This window comes from Pavona decussata, unplaced genomic scaffold (genome assembly GCF_977016875.1).
Source record: "Pavona decussata unplaced genomic scaffold, jaPavDecu1.1 SCAFFOLD_45, whole genome shotgun sequence".
Taxonomy (NCBI): Eukaryota; Metazoa; Cnidaria; class Anthozoa; order Scleractinia; family Agariciidae; genus Pavona; species Pavona decussata.
Window position 1 is genome coordinate 2,236,853 of NW_028145467.1, and position 23,313 is coordinate 2,260,165.

The window sequence follows — 23,313 nt, forward strand, 5'->3', positions numbered from 1 at the left end:
TTCAGGACCAAAATGAGGTCATGTCGCCCATGCGCACTAAACACATGTGCAACTCTTCACTACATGACAAGCTCGGCCATTCTTTCCAAACATGATCTCGTGATTTTTCTTGCACTTCGGTGGAGCATTGTAAGGTAAACAGGCTATATAAGCTTTTCTGCAGTGAATCTCAGTGAAATATCTCTCAAGACATCGATTCCATTTTCTTGTTCTTTTTAACTCGCATGGATGTGAAGAGCGTCTGAAGCGAGAGGGAGGAACGTCATGAACGTCAATCTTTGCTTTGATATATTCTTTTGCCACATACAACCGTGACGTGCTGTGGCGTTCTATCAGTTCGTTTCCATTAAGAGCATAAGTAAAAGTACCATGTACTCCAGGTCTGTCTGATGATTCACGGCGAACTTGAACAACCTTGGAATTTACTGAATAAAAACTCCAACTTCGCACGCACAAGAAAACCGCGAGCTGAAATGAGAAAAGGTAAACAAGCAGAAATATATATCAGTGAATAACTACCTGAGCTATAGTCAGTTCAAGGAAAACATAACTTATTGTAATGACATCTAACAACCTTCAAATGAAATATAGAAACAAAAAACGTGTATGGAGTTAATTAACAAAATCTTCAAGCTTTTAATTGACTTCTACCATTGTTGTAGTCTGCCAACATTCTCTCGGAGGGCAGGGTGGAGAGCGCGGGGCTCATAGTGTACTTCCTCCTTACATAAGATAAGGCTAAACAGTTTTAAAAGGATTTATTTAAAGACATAGTGTGCACTTACGCAGTAGTCGTTTCTCTCTAAGGAGCGGGGAAAGTTTCGTGGGAACGGGAATTATTATTTTCGAGTGAAGTGTGTTTTGGTTCTCAGCACTGTCCTCTCACATCTCCCCCGTAAATTCCAAAGAGCCTCTCACTTTCTCTCTCTTCACCCTCACCCCAGGGAATTCAGCCACACTCTTATTGTTTCCACGTTTTATTTAGATTTTTTCAGAGGAGCCATCAGCCCCTTCAAATTTACTGCTATCCGCGATGTTTTTGGTGTTTTTGGCAAATTTGATGAATGGATGATTTTAATTCACTTTTTACTGAGGTTCAGAGAGATTGTCCAGATTCATTGCCAGTCGAAAATAATGCCGGCATTTTTGTTTTTCCCATATACAGTCAACTCTCACCTTGTGGACACCTCGCTATAACGGACACCCCTAAAATACGGACAGCAGCTGAATTCCCGACAAAAATATATTACAGACGTTTGACTGAAATAAATTCCCGCCATCACGGACCCTCGCTATTAAGGACTGACTAGCTAACTCGCGGTTCCGAGGGTGTCCGCAATAAAGGGAGTTGACTGTACATGGCGTTTTCATGCAAGGTACATCTATGCATTATTTCATTACATACGCCGGCTTTGGGAGTTGTTATCGTTTATTGAGCAGACATTACATCAGCCGAAAATTTGAGAACTTGACCTTGGTAGCACTTGTTTTTTCCTCTCTTGTAACTTGAGACGTTATCAAAAATCCCTGTACAAATGTTATGAGAAAGTTAACGAGCAAGGATTACTTAGCGGGTCAAGTGATCAAAAGTGATTTTGTCAAGATGTTCCCTTAACTGATTGAATTGAAGTCTATTTAAAAACCGTGGGTAACACTACTGTTGCATCATTCAAAGATATGATGGTTTCCACTTGAGTTAAAAAGAAAAAAACAAAACAATGTAAAATAAAGAAGACACTAGTTTTATCAGTGGTTTCAGCTATTTCAGTTCTTTCTTTTCCTCAGTGGTTTCAACGGCTTTCTTATTTGTTTGTTTTCTTTTTCTTTCGTTATTTATCCCCAAGAGGGCCGTCGAAGCCTGTCAGTCACTTCCAGTGCTATTTTCAATTTTTGCTGATCACTCCTTTTTTTTGTTGATCTTTAAATTAAAACTGTAAATTAAGCAAGTATTTTCCATTGCAGGGCAGTCTGCTACACCTTAAGAAACTCATTTATAATTAATTAAGAATTTCTCTCAAGATTCAACACTCATGAAAATGTTTTTTAAAAACGCAGTACTTACGGTTTGATATCGGTTAGAGGAATATTCACTAACAAATTAATAGGACCTGGACTGCGTGACTCGTCCCCTTGCTACGCAATGTTTTTTGGGACGTCACACGATCAGCTACTCAACCTGTTCATCGGACTATTTGACTAAAAACAAAATAACTTACCTTTAACATAGGGTTATCCATACAGTGGAACTCCTCGGGAGTTCAAGTTTGAGAATGCTAAGTTGACTTTCAGTTTTCCGCTTTGTCCATGATCCTGGCAGAAAAACACTGGTTTATATATCCGACACCAGGAACGACGAAACCAGTAGCATTACACCATCGCGCTAATTTTAGATTCATTTTGTAATGGTTTGGACTTGCCATCGTCTGCGTGTGATATTCGGCTCAGGTGGATATCGGAATTCGAATTTGGACAGCAACAAACAAGACAGCGAATTTCCTTTCCTGTTCGTTTGTTTGTTTATTTTTTTAGTGTTTTCCTGATAGTTTGTCAAAATTAGTATGGCATGAAAACTAAGCGTAAATTTCTCTAGTTACCAGAGTGCAATTAGGCTCAAGAAAAATCAGAACTGATATAACTTTAATTTAATCCGGTCTTCATACTGTTCGTGTGTAATTTAATTTGTCGTTGAGAAAAGTTTTTGTAATTGTCATTCTACCATACTCTCTTTTGTGTTTACTAACTACAAAATCGTTCCGGCTTAGCTAGTGCGACAGTCGCTCAATTTGTTTTCTCGTATTAAAAAATAATCACAGTTTTGGTTCTACGGTAGATTTCAACATGTTCAACAAGAGACATTCAGCAGGGGTCAGTGAAAATTAAGGAGAAGGGGATTCCTTTACTCTAAAATATACACATGACGTAATGTGAACATCTTACGTGCAAACGATGGCACTTCCTGCTGCGCCGACAGCCAGATCTTTTACAAATCTGACTAGATAGTCGGGCAGCAGGGAGAAAGAGCAAAACTATTAAAAAATAACGAAATCGTATAAAAGCATACTGGCACGTTAACAATTTTTCACAATTTTAAACAATCGTTGTCTTCACAAATATTATTAACACATTTTGCCCGCTGCCACTACACATACATGTGTATCCTACAAGCGGCCACAAGAATTACGGGCTATTTTAGCCAATTACTTGTTTATTTATTTTCTTTCAAATGCTTTGAATAGTGTTAAGAGAAAAATGAAAATTTCTTTTGACGCTGTTGAATGGGTATGAAATTACAACTTAGGGGAGTGCGTGGAGATTGAAAGGATAACTGACGAAAAGCATTTTTTGTAAATTTCCCGTACTGAACAAACCACATGATTTTCCGTGTTAAAGACACAACAAAGAGGTCGCAAATTACTAATTTATAAGAGCTTCCAGGCACAGCACGGAAGTTAGATGACAAAAATATATAGTAATGATATAGATGAGAAAATGTGAAGGATTGCATTGTTTATTTATGCCGCGACTCTGCGAGTAGCCTTTGTCCTTGAGTTCCGGTGATCGGATCAGGGGCAAGCTGAAACTTGCTGGGAGGCGTTTTCATTTTCCGAGTGGCTACATTGATTGCCACAACGTTTTTTTTTTTAATTTTTATTTTTAATATTATTGTTTAGCTAAAGGCTTCTTCGTTCCTCCCTTTTGGGTGCGTGGTATCTCCCTGCATCGATCCAGACTGCTTTGTTTGGTTAAGTTTCCGAAAACCTGTTCTGCAGGCGGAAATACGTAACATCCCTTTGAAAATTAAGTGGAAAGTATATTAAGTAGCTCTTCATGATTTTATTTTCTGCTGTCTGGAAAGAGTAGAAGCTGTGTGGAAATAACATCTTTCTCTGCTCTCACATGACTTGGTCTATTATGAAACAAAACGTCAACATATGGCAATAACGTTTTTCCGTGTGGTAATGTGGGGTGTTAAAAAGGGGCAGTGTCACCTATCATGTCACTTTAATGGCCAAAAAACACATTTGTTTTGACGGGAATCGTTAAAATAATGGTTCCGTTTTGTTAACAATAACCCTAATTCTACACAGAAACTAGTGTTAGTTGTCTTTGGCTGCGGATGGCCAAGATTGAAGAGGATTGCAACTTGAAAAACTTGAAAAAGTTTATTTTGGAGCCGAATCGCTAAAAAAATGATTATTGCTTGTTCTTCCAGGGAGAAATCACTTAAAATATTCTTCTCAGCGCTCTAAGAGCAATTTGATGTTAGCGAAAAGGTACCTTGTCAAATATTTGAGCAGTCGCGACCAAAATACAGAGAAATCTCCGTGACAGTGCCCGCCATTGGGACAAATATTTCCAATCCATGATAATTTATCACTCTTTTTATTACAAAGTAAAGATATAAACTCCTTAATACAATATGCTGTAGTGCCCTAGGAACATTCATTCGGAAGAAATACACCTAAAATACTCGTTTTATTAAATAATACTATAAAATACAGTTTACCCATATTAGTTATGTTATAACCTTTATATCAATGATAACTTATTTAATATAAATATATTAATGTAAATATTCATAAAGCGGCCAATAAGAATTTATTTGTATCACAAATATTCGCAATTCTAGAGGGGCTGGATACTAATTTCAAACTTTTGGCCAACCAAAATAATTGTCGTGAGCTATAAATCTCTGGTCTACATCTGATTACTTAACGCCACTATCGGGGGGAGGGGAGGGGGGTGTCTTGTCGAAAAGTTTGGTGGGAGCGATGCGGACCGTGTCTGAAAACCATTTAAGGTTGCGTTCGATTGACCCTGTTCCGGAATAGGAATACATACAATGATGACAAGAAATCCCTCATAAGAGGTTTTTGAAGTTGCTGGAGTACCAAATTGCTCTTAAATTATCGTAAATGAGCCAACGTCTGCAGAAACGGCTTCCCAAATTTACTTAAAAAGGAAATCTAATAGCTATTCCTTTAATTCTTATTCCGGAATGCGGTCAATCGAACGAAACCTAAAAGTTTTTGATTAAATACGTCATTTTTCAAAGAAATTTAGGCCCGACTCAGTTAAAATTGCCTCTTTTTTCAAAGTCTACTCTAACTCCGATCTATGCTACGTAGCAAGCAAAAAAAAAAAAAACTGGTTTCTACGGAATGCGTACTCTTAAGGCAAAAGGGCGGTAGCTTATTAAGTGGCGGCGTCACTCCCTCGGCCTCGCCCCCCGGATGGCTTCAGATGGTATCTTAGGGGAAATTTTAACTACAACTAATTTACATGTTTAAGGTGTCCTTAGTGGACTACACTGTCATCACATGGTAATGAATCGTATTTATCAGTTCTCAAAACATGTTCCAAGGATCTCGTCGCACATGCGCACTAACCACAAGTGCAGCTCTTCACTACATGGCAAGCCTGGCCATTCTCTCCAAAGACGATATGATGAACTTTCTTGCAGTGGGGTGGAGCTTTATAAGGTAGACAAGTAACGTGTTTCGTTCTGCAGTGAACTTTAGTGTAAAATTTCCCAAGACAGCGGTTCCATTTCCATTCGCGTTTCAACTCACAACGATTTAAGGAGCGTGTAAAACGAGAGAGAATGTCATCGTTGTCCATACCTTCGCTCTGATCTTTTGCTGTTGCTGTGAGAGACTCGGTGCTGTTAAACGGGTTTTCTAGTCTGATTTCATTTACAATGTCGGATTGATCTTCACGGCCGTCAAAGGTTTGCTTGAGATCTGACAACTCGTTGAATTTGACAGGGCTCATACACACCTCCGTTAAAAGGCAACTATGTAGCATGAAGTATGCGGTCAACTGGAATAGAGAGAATGAAATAAGAAGTTTAACAAAGCACGTCAACATTCACTATTTAGTGAGAAAGCTAACGCTAAAAATTAATGAGTTTCGACTGAACATCCGGTCGTTAGCGTTGAGTAGAAAACAAACCAATAACGCAATCGTAAAAGATTGGACTTTTAACAACGCTGGAAGGCTGGAAGACACTATGTTTTATAAAAGGCCTGTTGCTTTAATCTTTTCTCTTTTGGAGTCGAACCTCATTGAGTCATTTTAAGTGGTTTCAACTTTTGGATTTCTGAAGAAATCCTTTTATAGCAGTGCGGTCATTCAAATGAAAGCTTTAAATTTCAGCAGCGGTGCTCCAGAAAACGAGTCTTAACACCAGCGTTTGGGTCATAAATTAAACGGAAAAGTGAAAAAAACAAACTCTTCAGTCGCTATTTAAGGAAATTATCTTTTAAACAGTAGTTTCCGATGGCTTTGGGTACTAATTATAAGTCAGAAAGATGATTCACTAACGGTCTGTAAATGAAAGGCTTCAATTTTTTTTAAGTGCGATCATTCAAAAAAAGATCAATTGGCAGTTATCAATACGTAGTTTTTTCCTGTGGTGCTTTAAAAGTAATGTGCAAAATGGTTTGAACGTTTGACTCGCTGGGGCGGAAAATAAACGTTATTGTATGATTTTTGCATATGGTGAAAATTGAAACAGATGGTCCCGAAACCTACTTTACCAAGAAGCATTATTAGCATTAAAAGAAGCTAAAGTAAAGTTTTTAAAAGCTGTTTTCAAAGGATTCTTGCTTTTGGCATTTTAACAAGTAAAATTTTCACGTAAAATGAGCATACCTTAAAGATAATGTTAAGTTCCATGTCCGTGTTTTGTTCTTATCCTGGGGTCGGTTTTTTCAGCGTTGATGTGTGCTGTTCGTTGTCGCTCTTTGCTCTTCTTTGTACTGTTCTAAAGTCGGGCTCTTCTTGTTACGTAGCTAGTGGTCTTGTGAGATGTGAACTGCACACAGCTTGGTCGAGTCAATTCTCCAAAGGTGTTGTACTGATTGCTTGTTTGCTACCGAGAAGGGAAGGCTTATATAACCCGTACACGGAACTGAATCCAGTGTCCTTGATTACGCTATAGTCAATTCTATTTTAAATTTTGTTGTAATGCAAATAAACTGTACTTACTATTCGTCTGAAAGTCTGCCTGAACCGGGAGTGAAACGGAAAGGCCTCAATTCACGCCCATCCAACCAAGCACAAACGGAAAGCTGATACCAAGCACGCCCAAGTCTCTTTTATCGTCCTAGGTCGATTCTCCTTTGAAAGTTAATAGTTTTTAGGCATGAACGTAATCTCACGAAACAATTCAGCGAAAAGCCAAACCCCTTTTTTTTTCACTGTTCTCAATATAAAAAGAACCACAATGAAGAAATTAACATATGAATTCAATCACTTTTAACATCTTTCAATTCCGTATGTTTTGTTCATATTATTGTGCACGTGATGTCAGTTAATTCGTTTTCGCTTATAGCAACAAGCTGGATGCAGCGCTTCGCTAGTAGAGAAACGGCGGAAGAAGTTTAACAGGCATTTCTACGAATTACTCAGCTAAACAGGGGTAAAAACCGCGTTAGTTTCCCGCTTTGCTTTAATATGACCTTGAACAGTAAACTTAGCAAGAAATTTAAAAAGAACGGAACGAATTTTACGTCAGGATATAAAATTTGATTTCAGTTTATTAGATTTATAATTTGCACCCTTTCCTAAAAACTCTCTTTCTTTTGAATAATATTTTGTTCCTTCTCCGTATGTCTTTTGTTCTATAAGATGACCGTTTAATCAGGGAAAAAAAAAACAATTATGCGTTCGGTAGTCTGGGCAAGCATAAGTGACGCATTTCCGGTTGACCGCATTCATGATTCCTCCCAAATTCTGCGGAAGCGAATAACTGACCCGGGTAGGAGTAGCTAAAAAAGCAAACCGGTGTAGAAATTTTATAATATTGCCAGATTTCAAAAGTTTTAGGGTTTAGAAAAAGGCTTTTGAAATACATTTCTGAATAATTGTCAAAGGTTATTTGTTTCTTTCCCTTATTTATTTGTATTTACACGGCCGCACAAGTCTTAAACATGTTTGCGTTGCTGGATAAAGGTTATCTATCTCTGTTCATAAAAATGACCGATAAAGTTGACGAGTGGTATTCGACATTTCTGTGTCTTCGTGGCATCATTCAAGAGAGACGGGTGTTCGATTCCCGTTAATTTCTGATATTCCCGAAATATTGGTAGCCTTTGTGGCTGAGATATCTCACTGCGTGATCGCTTTAAAAATTCATTACATAGTCCACATCATCAGGTAATTTTTGAGTACCGTTTTGAATTGTTTGAAATGTTTACAGTTTTAATATCGACTTGTGTGGAGTTTTTTTTTTTTTTTATGTCAGACTTGGACGATTGACGAGACAAAAAAATAGCAATTTTAATAACTGAACGGTCACGACGCGACAGGAACACCAGACCAAATCAGACCAATTTCCATCGTTTGCGTTCACGCTCTGACCAATTATCTCCCGTCTGTTAGTATACGTTTCATTGGTTCCTTTATCACTCAATGAAGCAGTCGATCTTCCTTTTAAAATTCACTATCTAAAGAAGATGCAAGAAATACAACCACAGAACATTCAGTTTGATCACGGAGTTTAAAATTAACGTGACACTAATTCGGCCAATTGCGGTTGAACTTCAGTTGAAGTTTCTTCCTGTGGCTGCGCCCCGATCCGACAATATTAGGCACACGATCAAGATGTTTATATCAGTATTGATTGAGTGAAACCAGTTTATTAACTTGGTTTCTTAACTTCACGATTAATAAGTTTTATTTTTTCAAGAGAGACAAAATTCAAAACAGCTGATTGCTTCAGTTTTTATATCAAACCCGCAGAATGACCGACCTGATTAAGTTAAATGCCGCGATGATAATGTTCCGAAGACTAAGACCTCACTCCGGAGTTACGCATGGTTGTCTTTGCAAATCAGACGAGACAAATACAAGTGCTTTACGTGTTGATATGCAAACAAAAGCAGGAATTAAGTCGCTGCCTCTTTTATCTCTTAAGACATCAATGTTAACCCCGTACATAGAAAATATAAGTTGTTGTTACTGAAACTCGTTCCACCCTTTGGTGACTTCAAAGCCTTCGTGACTGCAGACGATTGCTTAGGCGTGACTGAAACGAGCGACGGAGTCGAGAGAAGATGTCGACATTATTAAATACGATGTCAGATATAATTGAAAACAACAATCCTACAATCTGTTATTATCGATCAGTTCTACTTACCCTATATCAATTATATTGTTACTATTTTGGTAAGCACACGACCCTATAAGCGTGCATATCTACCTAACAAAAAGAAAGTGTAATTATTAAGGATGAGAGAGGAAATTTACAAAAGATTATAAATTGGCAGTAGCGCAATGTGCTACTATTAATAAACCGTTATTTCGAGCTTCGAAGGCCGTAAAACTGAATGTCGGGTCAATTTTTACATCCTCTGTTGGTCAGGCGATGTTAGTACGTGATAGACAAATAAATGTATCTTACGGTTAGTCGTAATTAATGAGACTGAGGGAGGAAATTTACAAAAGATTATAAACTGGTAGTAGCGCAATGTGTTACTATTCATAAATTGTAATTTCGAGCTTCGAAGACTGAATGTCGCGTCAATTTTCACATTCTCTGTTGGTGTTATTAGTACGTGATAGACAAATAAATGTATCTTACAGTTAGTCGTAATTAATGAGACTGAGGGAGGAAATCTACAAAAGATTATAAACTGGCAGTAGCGCAATGTGTTACTATTCATAAATTGTAATTTCGAGCTTCGAAGACTGAATGTCGCGTCAATATTCACATCCTCTGTTGGTGTCGAAATATATTGGTACGTGATGCACTGTTGTTCTGTTTCAACAGACTCGTCCGCTAAAGATCTACACGAACAGGAAGTTTTGCTAACTTCAAATCCATTCTTTAATTTGTTACTATTGCATAATAATAAAGCGGTTTCCAATTGAATGTCGTACCAAAACCAAAGTAGTTACTCTGGGCAATCGCAACAGATGTAGACAACACAACCAGTCCATCAGAATGAAAAGTAAATACAGGTAACTGGCGCCTGGCGCCAAGCCGTGCGATTGGTTTTGGTTTGGATTCCCATTGGTTGGGAAAGTGGCGCGAGTTTTGTTCACCAATCACAGAGTGTAGTAATTGAAAACCATACCAAACGCTCTATAAAGAACAAAGTGCATACCACGGGACCTTAAATCGCCCATAGTCGCCCAAAATCGCCTAAGGTCGCCTTAGGTCGCCTAAAATCGCCTTAAATTGCTTAGAAGCATGTGTTAATTGCCCTAAGAGGAAAAACTTGTCCAATTTCAATATAACAATTATGAATTGATTTCACCGCAAAAAATCATTGGGGTGCAAGAGAACTGGAGCGATTTCGGCAAAAAGAATATTAGCTTACACAAAATATGTCACATACTTATAAGGAGACAACATTTTAACAATTATTATGCTTGAATGTTTTTGTTAGGTGCTCCTGATTGGTTTTAGAAAAAAACAAAAACAACAACAAAAAACCAAAAAAAACAAATAGAAATCCCTTGGAGTATTAAACGTATCGGCAATATGTGGCAGTGAAAAGCGTTTGGCGAAATTTAACTTTGGGCAAAGACAACTTACGACGCTATTAAAAAAAAGAAAAAAAGAAACCGTCATTTTTACGGTCTACCCGCTCAGTTGCAATAGCCAATTGCCAAGAAGAGGGCGAGATTAACTTTTTTTACATTTTTGACTGTCAAAAGGAGCATAAAAGTATTGTGCATCTAAAAAAAATTGCACTGAAAATTCAAAAGATCTGTTCCACTGATCCCGAAAGTGCCAATTTAGCTCTGCTGACCTAGTATACTAATTAAATTTAAAATACAGAGGATGGACTGCTGGCTTATCAAACGCTTCGTCAGAGTCCAAGAGACGAGGAATCGGTGGGGTCTTCATTTTGTAGAAAAGGCCAAACTCCAAATGGAAGACCCTCGCTAAAACACTCTTTCATACGCCGAAAGATACGAAATCAGTAGCGGTCTTCGTTCTGTAAAAAAGACTGGGTAGATTTTGCGTCTGATAAGCCAACAGTCTGTCCTCTGTATTTTGACTTTACTAGTAGACTTTGTAGTTGGTCTTCAGCTTTAGGTCTTCGGTCTTCGTTTTGAAGGCACCCCCGGCTTCTAGGGCCATTTTGGTCACCATTTGGGGCAAAATAGCCCTATCAAAGATCACTGTCATCCCCCTTTTAAACTCATTTTAATAGTCCTCAAGTGCATTTCAACCACTGACATTCAGTTAGGGTATTTCAGGGCACTAATGAGCGAGACCCAGATTAGCGGCCCTCAGAATAGCACTGTATTTTACTCACCGAAAATTGGCCCCAATTTAATATTGGTTTGCTAAAACATCTAAACCAGGCCCCGGTTTCACCGGTTGTTTAAAGAGCGACTAACTTTATCCAGTGGATAAATCGATACCCAACGGATAAAATATACTTCAACCAATACATTTTGTCCGATGGATAGTGACTCATCCGCTGGATTAATTCCGTTATCCACTTTAGTTTGAACAACTTGGGCCTGATCTTTTGAATTTTATGTGTTCTGAGACTTGAAGAGGCAGTACTTAACAAAGAAATGTTACCTAGCTAATCTATGCATTTACATGCAGTAGTCAGGACTTTATTAATATTAACATAAAATGTCTTCACAGCAATACATCTCCCTAATCCACCGAATGTTGGACTACAATAAAATGTAGCGCGGTGGCACTTGTACTCAGTAAAGACCCTGTCAAGTTTACCATAGTAGGTTTTAACGATTTTCCTTACACATGGGTTCCTACCATTTCTTCCATCATGGCTGTTCCACGGTAAAAACGAACCGGGTGATCTTCGTTGAAGTTTTTTAACGCTTGAAACAGAGCTGTTTGCAACATCTAATAATTTGTTTTTCGGAACCTTGACTGGAAATTTAGATCTCATTTGCTCAGACGGGTGGTCATTTCTGTTTTCAAACATGGTGATAAAAGATGAATTTCGCAAGATTTTGCCAGTTTTTCCTGTATTCAGTGTAGAATTTAACACTCTTCTTTTTAGAGAAAGCTTTTTGCCGTTGAATGGGATTGACATGATAAGCTTCTCAGTGTCAATTCGGAAATCTTTCCTGTTAACCCGCCTGTTGTTTCTCCTAGCCATCAACTTGTCAAATGCTGTCCCCGATGTTGCTGAGTTGTTTACTCGAGAAGGGTCTTCACTTTTCGACCCTCCATCGAGAATCTGTCTTGAATTTTGTTTTAACTCCTCCCTTTTTGTCATTTTTAATTCTCTAGCCAGCGTTAACCGGGATCCGGAATCCTGACTCTGCATTCCACTAGATCTCATGCATGACAGAGGAACCACTTCGGCTAGAACACAAACCTGAAAGTATGAGATGAAAAAAAAGCTGTCCAACAATATAAAACACAAGAAACGGCAAGGTGTGTAAGTAGAAAGAAATGAAACATAAAGCAAACTGATTGCAGACTGAAGACTAGTTGTGCTAGTTGAAATATTGCCCCAAATAAATAAGTCCCTCGGTTTATTTACACCTAAAGAGACGTTTGGCGCGTGTATTTCTACATTATTGTGATGATGATGATAATGATGATGATGATGATGATGAAAAATATAAAATATAGAAACATCATACTCCGGAAGGTGCTCCAAATACAGTCGAACCTCCCCTTGCGACCACCTCTCTTAAGAGACCACTTTTCCAAAATACCAAAATTTTGACAGTCAAATCACTATAGTTGGAGCCTCTTGTAGGCGACCGCGACCACTTTTAGAGATGACAGTTTGTAATTTTCTTTTGCTAGTTTTAACCTCCCGCAAGCGACCACCTCATATCTATCCCTGTCGGAAGTTGGACAATTTGCCTTCACATGTACATTCTTGGGAACTACAGGAGACATGAATGTCAGAATCGGAGGTACCAGGGGTGAGTTGTATAAAATTTGACGTCGGGGGTAGCTGCTAACGCCAGACCTTCATCTCAGTCACATTCAGTATTTTAACGTCTGACGATAGCATTGACGCCCGCCGTTAAGTTTTATGCAACTCTTCCCAGGTGTCCAGAAATAGACTTGTCCCATTCGCCGTATTAGGTGACTTATAACAGACAAACCATCAACTTAGTACTGAAATTCTTTGGCAATATAATTTTCGGAAAGTTTAAAAACGTTTTTGTGGCTACTAAATCTCTGGAGTCACCTTATGCTAATGAGTCTAAAATTTAGACCGAAAGGGGTCTGACCTCTCGTATGCGACCACCTTTGGGTTGTTGCTTACGGAAGGTTTGACTGTAATGGACTAAGTATGGATCCTGAGACTCCGTCCAAAAGGAATGCCTTTTTCACCCTCGCGTAGTTTATGTCTGCAGCCTGGCGCAACCACTTTCCCAGGGTTTTCCCTTGTAAATTGGGAGAGGGAAAGCCCTGGCAACAAGGTTACAGGCTCGCATATCCTGCCAAGAGTAGGTTTGCTTGCCTTATATTTTTGGAGTACTAAAGATGTAATACCTTTTGTTATATAACCACGGGAAAGGGGTACCATTTCGCCGAGGTGAGGATGAGGGGTACAGGTGGATCATTGGTGCGGAGCCAGTAGACGGGAATTTTGAATTTATATCTTTTAGGCCACATATCGAATGATTTGAGGTCACAGAATTGTCATTCGTCATTTTAAAATTCTTTGTAGAAGTCCTAATATAATAGTGACTACTATCTAACTTCTCTTTCAACATCATTACTTCATCAAGCATATGTTGGCAATGAGAGTACCGTAATGATTCGATTTAGCGCCCTCGTTCCAATAAGCGCCTCCTCTCTAAAAAGCAAAAATAATTTGTTACTTTTACATTTCTATTATTGTTCCTTTTTAAATAAGTATCAAAGTTTTGTTCGGCACATTTGGCTGTTTCTCAAGAAAAGAAATAAGCGCCCTCCCTTGATCCCCTTCCCTAAATCGAATCATTACGGTAAGTGAACTGATCACCAGAGATAAAATAACTTGATATTTAAACAAATTCTCCCAAATGGTACCATAAGAAATAGCTAGAAATATATACACATTGGTGCGGAGAATATTACATACCAAAATTGAGGTTTAGGTAAAGGTAAGGTAAGGTAAACTTTATTTTTTAAATTGAAGCTAAGAAAAGCCACTTCCTTTTAACATTAGGCCCGAGGCAATAAATTGCCTGTGAAACGGCAACAATAAAACTGGCAAAGAAGGGTTTCTAATACATTTTTTTCTAATTATAACCGTGAAATCAATCTTGCTCAGTTTTATCATAATGTCCCTTCCGGACTTTGTAATATGCAGTCTCAATCGTGAAATCAGCCTCGCCTTTTTTATCATATTGGTTTGTCGAATTTTATAACATGTGTTCTAAACCATGAAATTGGAAAACTGTCCGCCTTAACCTCTCTGACGCAAGCTAAGAGCGTAATAAGGAGGTTGAATGATTTTACAAAACCCTGTAAACCTAATTAGCATCTGGATCTCTTGTAGCCCAGTCCTCATATTCGGTATCTTATCGTTTTTCGATAGGTGAGCCGTTGCCGTAATCGTTTAATCTACCGTTGTATTGTTTTAAAAGTTATAGTTATCTTTAGTATTAACTATTGGTTTTGACCGTAATAAACATGCGAAAAGGTTTAAAGGATTTTAAAACAACAAATATAAACTGTCTCATGTACACGTTAAAGCGCTCAGATTATAGATAAAAGTTTACGGTTATTTACTAAGTAAATTGACTGTACTTTGACAACCATTGGGTTCGAGTTAAACTAACCCTAAACTGCCGTCTTGCGGTCCCTCAATCCCTTTCTTGACCGTATATTAAGAGGACAAGAAAACCAAGAGGACAAGAAAATCACGCCAGCAAGCAAAGCTGAGCTTATCAAGCTTTCGAAAGCTTGGCGAGTGAACCGAAGATGTTTTGCTCATCACTGCCGACTCGCCGTCTCGACTTCCAAGAAGGCGTACTGTACCATGGTGTGCGCAGTACCTGCATTTCTCTAAGTTTAATACTCACCAATACAGCCTGAAAGATGAGGAGGGTCAACATTTCTGTGTAAAGAACCGATCTCTGAAACAAAGTGAAACTTAAAATGTTGGGGTGTTTTTCTTAGTCACAATCGACTCAACTTTTGCTGTGAAGCCGGAAGGAAATATGTAAAATAATAAATAATTATATGCTCCCAAGGAAACGGAAATTCTTTGTTTGCATTCAGGTGAACTAAATTTCGTCTCCGGCAGGAAGTAGGGGACGCGTGGGTCCTTGAAATAATTCAAGGTTTTATTCAACGAGGACCCTGTGTAGAGGTGGCTCTTAGTTTCCCATGCATTTTTTTTGTGGACCACGTGGTCGAAGGTTCAACAAAGCTATCACTCTATTCAGTACATCCACGATGTTAAGGTATTATCCACCCTTCGGGAGCCGTTGCGCGCGTGGTACAGAGGGGTAGGTATTTTGGCATAAAGCCCGCCCGATCCGAAGAGCATCATGGTGGTTAATTGTCCAATCACGTCACTGAATTCTTTCACTGTAGTGTTTTCAGGAAGGATCTTCACATGAGCAATCGCTTACGTCTTAGTTACAGTTTTACCCACCGCCGGTGTAACCGGCTTTTTTTTCTTAGCCAGTAAGATTCAATAAACGATGAGGTATCTATGTGTCAAGTAGTGTATTATCTCATATTTTCACTAATTGCGGTCGTCAATATTAATTCGACTTCCTCCCAAGTTTGTCCAATGTGGCGGCTTTTCTCCTCGTACGTACTAGACGGTCAATGTACGCGTTTGTTTGTTTGGGTCCCAGGCGAAGAAATTACACCATCTGTTTTGTGAAGAGTTACAATTCGATTAAATTCAATTCAATTCAATTTTATTCACTCTTATTAGAACAAAATGCAATATATTTTATAGTAAGAAAAAATTAAACGTGCAGAGCAATTTATTGAATGATTTTACCCTCTACGGAAGAAGTGCGTAGTGGCCAAAGGAGGTTGGCCACTACCTCTGTGCAGTTAAATAAAATAGGGGGAAGTAGAATTTTTTGAAGAGCTCTGCCAGTTAAATTAAGCTTGGGAGAGGAAAATACAGCAGTAAGGAAAAAAGCGTTTACAGCAAATATATATATCTTATTCGATGGTTTTACATATAATATATACGCGCGGATATTTTGCGAGTTGCGTAGTATTTTTCCGAGCCCCGAAGGGGCGAGGAAAAATACGAGCAATGAGCAAAATGTCCGCGAGTATTATATGTAAAACCATCGAATAAGAGATTTATTATTCCACTACAAAAAGATTTTGTTATTTTGGCTTCTCTGTTTTGGTAACAGTTTTCAAATGCACCCGGCATCAACTGTCCATCGGTATATGGCGCGTACGAATGATGTAAACAACACAGAAAGCCAGTTAAATGTCTTTAATTTGATTAGATAAAATGAAAAGATAAATGACAAGTGAAACTTGTTTTCGAGTCTGCATCGTTTCAAAAACTATTCTTCGTCCAGTCCGGACATTGTTGCTCCTTTTTTCTGCCTTTTCCGTCCGTATTCGCTCGGTTGTAAACCGGTCAAACCGGGACACTACAGTGTATTACGGTCTCATATTTTGCGCGTTCTCTTGACCTTATTTGGTGAAATGACATAATAGTGGAATAATAAATAAGTATATAGTATACGTTGAATTTTACTGCATGACACCCGATCGCGCCTCTCTCTGTTTTTCTGCTATGTGCGTTTTAAGTTTTTGGTAATTTTGAATAGCAAATTAAGCTGAAGCGAGTCACGATGAAATATAAAGAATAATTATGACATTTTTTTTTCCTTTTTGATTGCTTTAATTTGTCTCAGTAGGTTTACAACTGCGACTTAAGTGTTGGCTATGTACAGTCAGCTGCTCTGAAATGGCCTGTTATCTCACTTCATCCATGACAAAAATATCGAGGCTAAAGGGCTGGTTCACACGAGAAACGCAAACGCAAATGCAAGCGCAAGCAAACACACGTGTGAAGTACCACAACGCAAGCGCAAGAGGCAACGCAAGAAATGGAAAATGCTTCATTTCCTTGTGCTTGCATTTAAAAGCATCATTCAGGAGCATGGGTTCCTAAGTGATATAAAAAACTGGCGCTACGCGAAAACAATGTCAAAGTATCCTTGATTCAGCCAATAAACGCCGCCGGCCACGAAGCGGATCTTTATATGTTTCACTTCTTCGTTGCCTGAGAGGATAGATAGCCAACGAGGCGATACGCTTTATTCAGGCGCTACGCTATATTCATCTCATGTCCAACAAATGTGAATGGAATAATTGTTTTATTAAAACATTCAAGAAACGTTGATTGATCTTCCTGATTTCGCTTGATTTGCAAGAACCGACCACAAGACAATTAAATGGTCGCTATTTCTCGGGCAAGCAAAAGACAAACAAAACAAAAACAGTTTTATTTGTTTGATAATTGTTACGCACATTTTACTTTTAATGTATTTATTCGACTTCTTGCTCGTAGATTTTATTTTTACTGTCCTCAATTTCGCGCCTCGCATCCTGATTCACGCTTCTTTCCATTCTGAAGTCAGAAAGAGGCTCGCCTATTTTACCCTTCGTTGGAGAAGAAAATTACAAACCCTTTTTTTTTTTTTTTTTTTTTTTCACAAATCCAGTCCAGCCCAGTCTAGCTCACTCCATTCTCTCTTTTATGACATGCCTGTACAGGAAAAGCATAGCCTCCTCCTAGGCCGCAGGAAGGAATGAATGCGTGACGTCGGCGTGACGATGAATGCGTGACGATGAATGTGTGACGAGCCCAAAGACTCACATTGGATTTGTAAAACGTGGATTTGTAATACGTAAAGTTGTAAAACGTGGATTTGTAAAACGTGAGTTTAAAACGAGGATTTGTAAAACATGGATTTGTAAAGTGTGGGTTTGCAAGTATGGATTGTAAATTCCATACCTGACAAATCGCCCTTTTACAAATCAAATCAAGCCCTGTCCTTCTCTTTTTAAAATCTTCCACTTCTACAAACTAACATGTCTCTTAAAAACACAACATTTATACCCAGAGAGCAGCTTCGCGCCTTCCGCTGATCCGGTGCAATACTGAGCAGACAATTGCGTCCCTCAGCTGGCAGAAGCAGAGAATTGTTTATCGAACAGAGGCACCCAACGACAACATTTAAGGAAAATACAAAATGTTGTCTTCTGTGATCCAAGGTCATTTTCTGCCATTTTAAAGACATGTTTGTGTAAGCTAATACAGTGGCTTGTTCGTCTCCAAATCGATAGCAGTCATTTCCAGGTCTAGCATTTTTCTTTTATTTTTCAATCCTGTTAGAGAACTCTTTCAGTGTTACTGTCCAGGAGTATTTCGTTGACGATTTATATTAAAAACGTTGCAGGAGATGAAAACCATTCCACCTGAACTTGAACCTTAAAACATAAAAATCCTGAAAATGTTCAAATATTCAAACCGTCATAAAAGTTGTAACATACTATTTGATGAAAATGCTCTTTACAATAACTGCAGAAATTCTCGCGCGCTCAGTAAGCGGACAGACAGATGAATTTATAATTTATGCGATGTTGTCGCAACGAACGCGAACGGGGAATTTGAAAACCAAACGTCAATCTGTCACTTTTGTTACGGGACATTTTCTCATAAAAATAGATTTCACTCAATTTAGGAAGTATCGTAGCCTTTGTAACCGTCAAGTAAAGCACATAGGTGTTGAACACCCGCTGTTCTCTCGAATAGGAATTAGCTTCAGTTTGCAAAGGCGCGAAAAGTAATTTCTTTAGAATTTCCTCCATTTGTTAAGCTTACGCATGTAAAATTGAGTTGTCGAAATTCTATTGGCTACGGGTCTTATATGACAAATGTTCTTCAGTTAAAGCTCTTGAGTTCTGTCTGCAACAGAATGAGTTAAGATCTGCAATAAACGGCGCTATGTTCCTGTGAAGAAGATCTGGTCCACTTGATGTAAAATAACCCGATAGGTAGCAGGGCACCTCTCGCTTAGCCACAGAGCTAAATTGCCCCAACAGACCCTGTTGCACTATTCAACCAATACAAAGTCTCCCTTTTTCCATTAACCAATAAGAGCGAGACAAGTGTTTGATTTTGGTCTCGACAGGTATATTGAAATTCATGTTTCTCGTATTTTTTTTTTCCCGCGTTTTGAGTTTAATTTGTCCCTTTTGATAGGAAAAAAAAACAATAACCACAACAACAACAAACAAATTGACGTAAGATTTTTTTATGCGTTTGTCCTGTTATTGATCATGAATTTAGTCATAACATTGTCAAAGTAGTCTGCGGCTCCACAGCTACTTTGACAATGTTGTAAAGCAATTCATGATTAACAAAAGGTCAGATGAATGAAAAACTGACGTCACAAAGGCCCCTTAGCTTATGAGATTTGAAGGCGTTCTGCCAACAATGGCAGAAGGCGTTAGTTAAGAATGGGTCATATAACAGATCAATATCCATTTTTTCAATCGGAAATTTTAATTAACATCCGTATGATGCGCTTCGGTTTGTCTGGTTTTCAAACATTGACAATTTCATTAGTGTCTCCATATTTTAAAAAAATTCATGAGTTTAAAAGCTTTTAACCTCAATAGGTAAGAAACCTGTCTGAGTTTACACTAAATATTTGTCGAAGTCCTTAACAAGCTATCATCAGGCAGGGAAGAACAAAAAGAACTTTCTCAGTCAACTTCTCCGTGTTTACTTGGAGAATAATGCATGGCAAAATTTCTTAATACTTCGTTTATATATCTTGTTTTCTGTAATTAACGTAGGACGCAAATTTCAGAGAGCTTTCGTTTCGATTCTTAACACATTACAATGCATGTATACAGAGTATTGTGCTCACACCAACGCTCCACTAGAATTTCACAAACAATGGCTGGCATGGGTGCCATGTACATCTTTTTGATATATATTTTTTTATATTTTCAAGAGCTTAAAAGCTTTTAACCTCAAAAGTTAAGAAACCTGTTTGAGTTTAACTAAATATTTGTCGAAGTCCTTAACGAGCTATCATCAGGCAGGGAAGAACAAAAGCAACTTTTTCAACTTCTCCGTGTTAACTTAGAGAATAATGCATGACACAATTTCTTAATACCCCGTTTACGTCTCTTGTTTTCTGTAACGTAGGACACAAATTTCAGAGAGCTTTCGTTTCGATTCCTAACACATTGCAGCACATGTAAACAGAGTATTGTGCTCAAACCAATGCTCCACTAGAAATTCCGCACATCTTTTCGAAAGAGTTCACAAGTACCGAGACCACGAAAACACAGTCGGAATGTGAGAGTCGCTTCTTTTAACAATCATGTTAAAGTCTGAGAATATAGAAACAACGTTCATTGTTTTATTCAACTTATTAATGTCACTGCATGAAATTATTGGTATACGGTCCTTTACAAATTTTGTACATAGCCAGTTCGCAAAGTCGTACACGGAAAATATAAGGACGTGGCCGCATAAAGTATAAAGTCCGTATCATGATCATCAGTATACGTCAATGTTCGTGCCAAGAAAATATACGGATTTTATATATTTGGACCAGGATTATGTATAATTTTACATAAGTATAATATAAGAAATCAAACGTATACTGGTCATTACACAGTCTTTATACGACGTTGTCCTTAATTATACGTCAGTATATGTTTTCCGTATAAGTGATTTGTACGGACTCGTATTTGTTATATCACACAGTGTATACTAAATAAAGAAAAAATAGAAGAATTCCTGTTCTCCAGACTGAAAGCTCTACTCGGTATCGTTTGTGGAAGAAAGATAGGCATGAGTAAAACTGATAACTGAAATAATTATTATATAATAACTCCCATAGTAAAGCGCCGGCTCTGATTGGCCAATTAAGCATTTACTATTTGCTTATGAGTGCACGCTTGCGAAAGCAAGCACGCGCTCGCATTAATTTATAGACAAACGCATTTTATGTTTGGCGCCGGAGTTTCTCAATTTTTTGAGTCAAAAACGATTTCATTCACGTTGGCAGCAAAGAAGACGTCTTAACCCTGAGACTCGGAGACGGAAAACAAGAAGATTTAAAAGCCAAGAAAATTGATAGTTAAACTCTTTCATTTGAAAAGAGTAAGGTTTTTACTATGCGTCGGTACCTGAAATGAAAGCATGCAGATTCTTTTTTAAGTTATTGACTGATTTTGATTATGTTATGGAACAATAGTGTGCACTAGGGTGCACTATGTAGTTATAGAAAAGACGTGGAGGACTCTTCGCTATCGCCTATCGCTATCACTTCTTTCGTACCTCCACTGAAATTCTCATTTATTATTTTATTTTATTACTTTATTTATGAAAACGGAAGACAATTGTTTAAAGTATTTTGATTTTATGTTGTCGTTAGGTGCTCAGCTGCTGCTTGTAGAACACTGGACCAACAAACTTTCAGTAATTTTCATCAGTGAAGGCAAGCATTAGCCTTACAAACGAATTTATACTCAAAGTGTTGATCGCCAAAGCTCGAAAAAAATGCTTTTCAGTTATGTAAATGCCAGTGTCTTCAACTGCTCTCCGTCCCTGCCACCAGTCGCCAGTATGTTAACTGAGCCGTGCCAATAAATTGTTTACTTTTCCCATCCCCTGATCGACTTAATTTGTTAAAAAAAAAAAAAAAAAAAAACATGTCAAAAACGTTTCTGAGTTCAATGCCGACTAACTTTTCAAGGATTTTTTCTTTGAAGTTTGAATTCATTCAACCGAAATAGTAAAAGGTGCAGCGTGCGCTTTTGAGTCATGTAATGTGGATGAACGCGGGATGTCACCAGTATTAAGTACGAAAGAAGAGTAAGAGTTGCTCGAGGCGATAGCCAAGCGTGGCTTAAGCCTTTAGATACTTAGCACCCCTCCAAGGTGTATCCGTAACTAAATTGTGCACCCTGAACAGTTTACTATTGCTTTACAACATAGTCAAAAGCAGTTAGTAAACTAACTGAAGCAGAATCTTCATGCTTTAATTTAGGTACCGACCCTTTATAGAAACCTGACTCATTTCAAAGAGTTCAACTATCGACATTCTTAGCCCTTAAATCTTCTTGTTTTTTTTTTTTTTTTTTTTTTGTTTGTTTGTTTTTTTTTTTGCCATCGTGAATGAGTATTGCATTTTTTGAACAATTTTTTACTCAAAAAGTTGAGAAGCTCCGAAGCCATACATGAAATGTGTTCGCCGTCTATAAATTAATGCGAGCGCGTGATAGCTTTCACCAGCGTGTACTCATTAGCAATTCAAGTAAATGCTTTATTGACCAATCAGAGCAGGGGCTTTACGTTAGGTCTGTTGTTATTTAACTTACAACTTTTACTCATGCCTACTTTCTTCCACCAACGCTATCGGATAGAGCTTTCAGTCTGGAGAACAGGGATTTTTCTATTCTTCTTTTACTAAAATTGTCTTTTGAGAGAAACAAAGAAGCCAATTGTCTGATGTCTACAGAGCGAGCAGGCAGTATACACTGTGTGAAATACAAATATATGGTGGTATAAAGAGTCTGTATGCATCAAGTATACGGAGACATATACAGATGTATAAGGACAACGGCGTATAACGACTGTGTAATGACCAGTATACGCTTAATGCATTATTCCTATTTATACGAAATCCTGGTACAAGTGCATGAGATCCGTATATTTTCTTGGCATACCCTGATGTATACTGATCATGATACAGATCTTATACATACTTCATGCCACGTCATCATATATTCCGTATACGACTTTGCGAACTGACTAGTGGCGGTAAAATCTGAGTATAAGGGATTGTATAGCAATAATTTGGTGCAGTGGTATTAATAAGTTGAGTAAAAAAGCGAATATACATTGTTTCTATATTCTCACACTTTTAGATACGACGCTCATATGTTTGTAAAAAGAAGCGACTCTCCCAATTTTACTATGTTCTCGTGGTCTCGGTACTTGTAAACTCTTTCAAAAAGATGTACATGGCACCCAGCCAGTGTTTGCGGAATTTCTAGTGGAGCGTTGGTGTGAGCACAGTACTCTGTACATAATCTACGAAAGCTATTTGAAATTTTGTGTTCTACGCCGAGTTTTAGAAAACAAGAGATGTAAACGAAGATAACACGGAGAAGTTCAGAAAGTTCTTCTTGTTCTTCCCTGCCTAATGATGGCTCGTTAAGGACTTCAACAAATATTTAGTTTAAACTCAAACAGGTTTCTTACATATTGAGGTTAAAAGCTTTTAAACTCTTAAACATTTTTTTTAAATACGAAGACATTGATACTATTAGACTATTATTCTACTAGACAAACCTATTAGAAACAGGCATCT

General features: G+C 38.0%; 2 protein-coding genes across 2 annotated transcripts; both read right to left on the reverse strand.

Moving 5' to 3' along the window:
* Nucleotides 1-36: 36 nt before the first annotated feature.
* Nucleotides 37-2,340, reverse strand: LOC146482658 (uncharacterized). Its single transcript, XM_085106944.1, has 2 exons — nt 2,217-2,340; nt 37-468 (listed from the first exon to the last, which is right to left on the reverse strand). Exons 1-2 carry the CDS (start codon nt 2,235-2,237, stop codon nt 37-39), a joined length of 453 nt encoding a protein of 150 aa, XP_084963070.1. The 5' UTR covers nt 2,238-2,340.
* Nucleotides 2,341-4,378: 2,038 nt separating this feature from the next.
* Nucleotides 4,379-7,890, reverse strand: LOC146482659 (uncharacterized). The gene is made up of 2 exons (XM_085106916.1): nt 6,658-7,890; nt 4,379-5,823 (listed from the first exon to the last, which is right to left on the reverse strand). Exons 1-2 carry the CDS (start codon nt 6,679-6,681, stop codon nt 5,386-5,388), a joined length of 462 nt encoding a protein of 153 aa, XP_084963042.1. The 5' UTR covers nt 6,682-7,890; the 3' UTR covers nt 4,379-5,385.
* Nucleotides 7,891-23,313: the final 15,423 nt, after the last annotated feature.

What these genes read in the sequence shown, in the direction of transcription:
- LOC146482659 (XM_085106916.1), bottom strand. Translation starts at nt 6,681, where the DNA reads ATGGAACTTAACATTATCTTTAAG. An exon ending in AACTTAACATTATCTTTAAG is followed by an intron (nt 5,824 to 6,657) that starts GTATGCTCATTT and finishes TCTCTATTCCAG; the next exon opens with TTGACCGCATACTTCATGCT.
- LOC146482658 (XM_085106944.1), bottom strand. Translation starts at nt 2,237, where the DNA reads ATGGATAACCCTATGTTAAAG. An exon ending in TGGATAACCCTATGTTAAAG is followed by an intron (nt 469 to 2,216) that starts GTAAGTTATTTT and finishes TTCTCATTTCAG; the next exon opens with CTCGCGGTTTTCTTGTGCGT.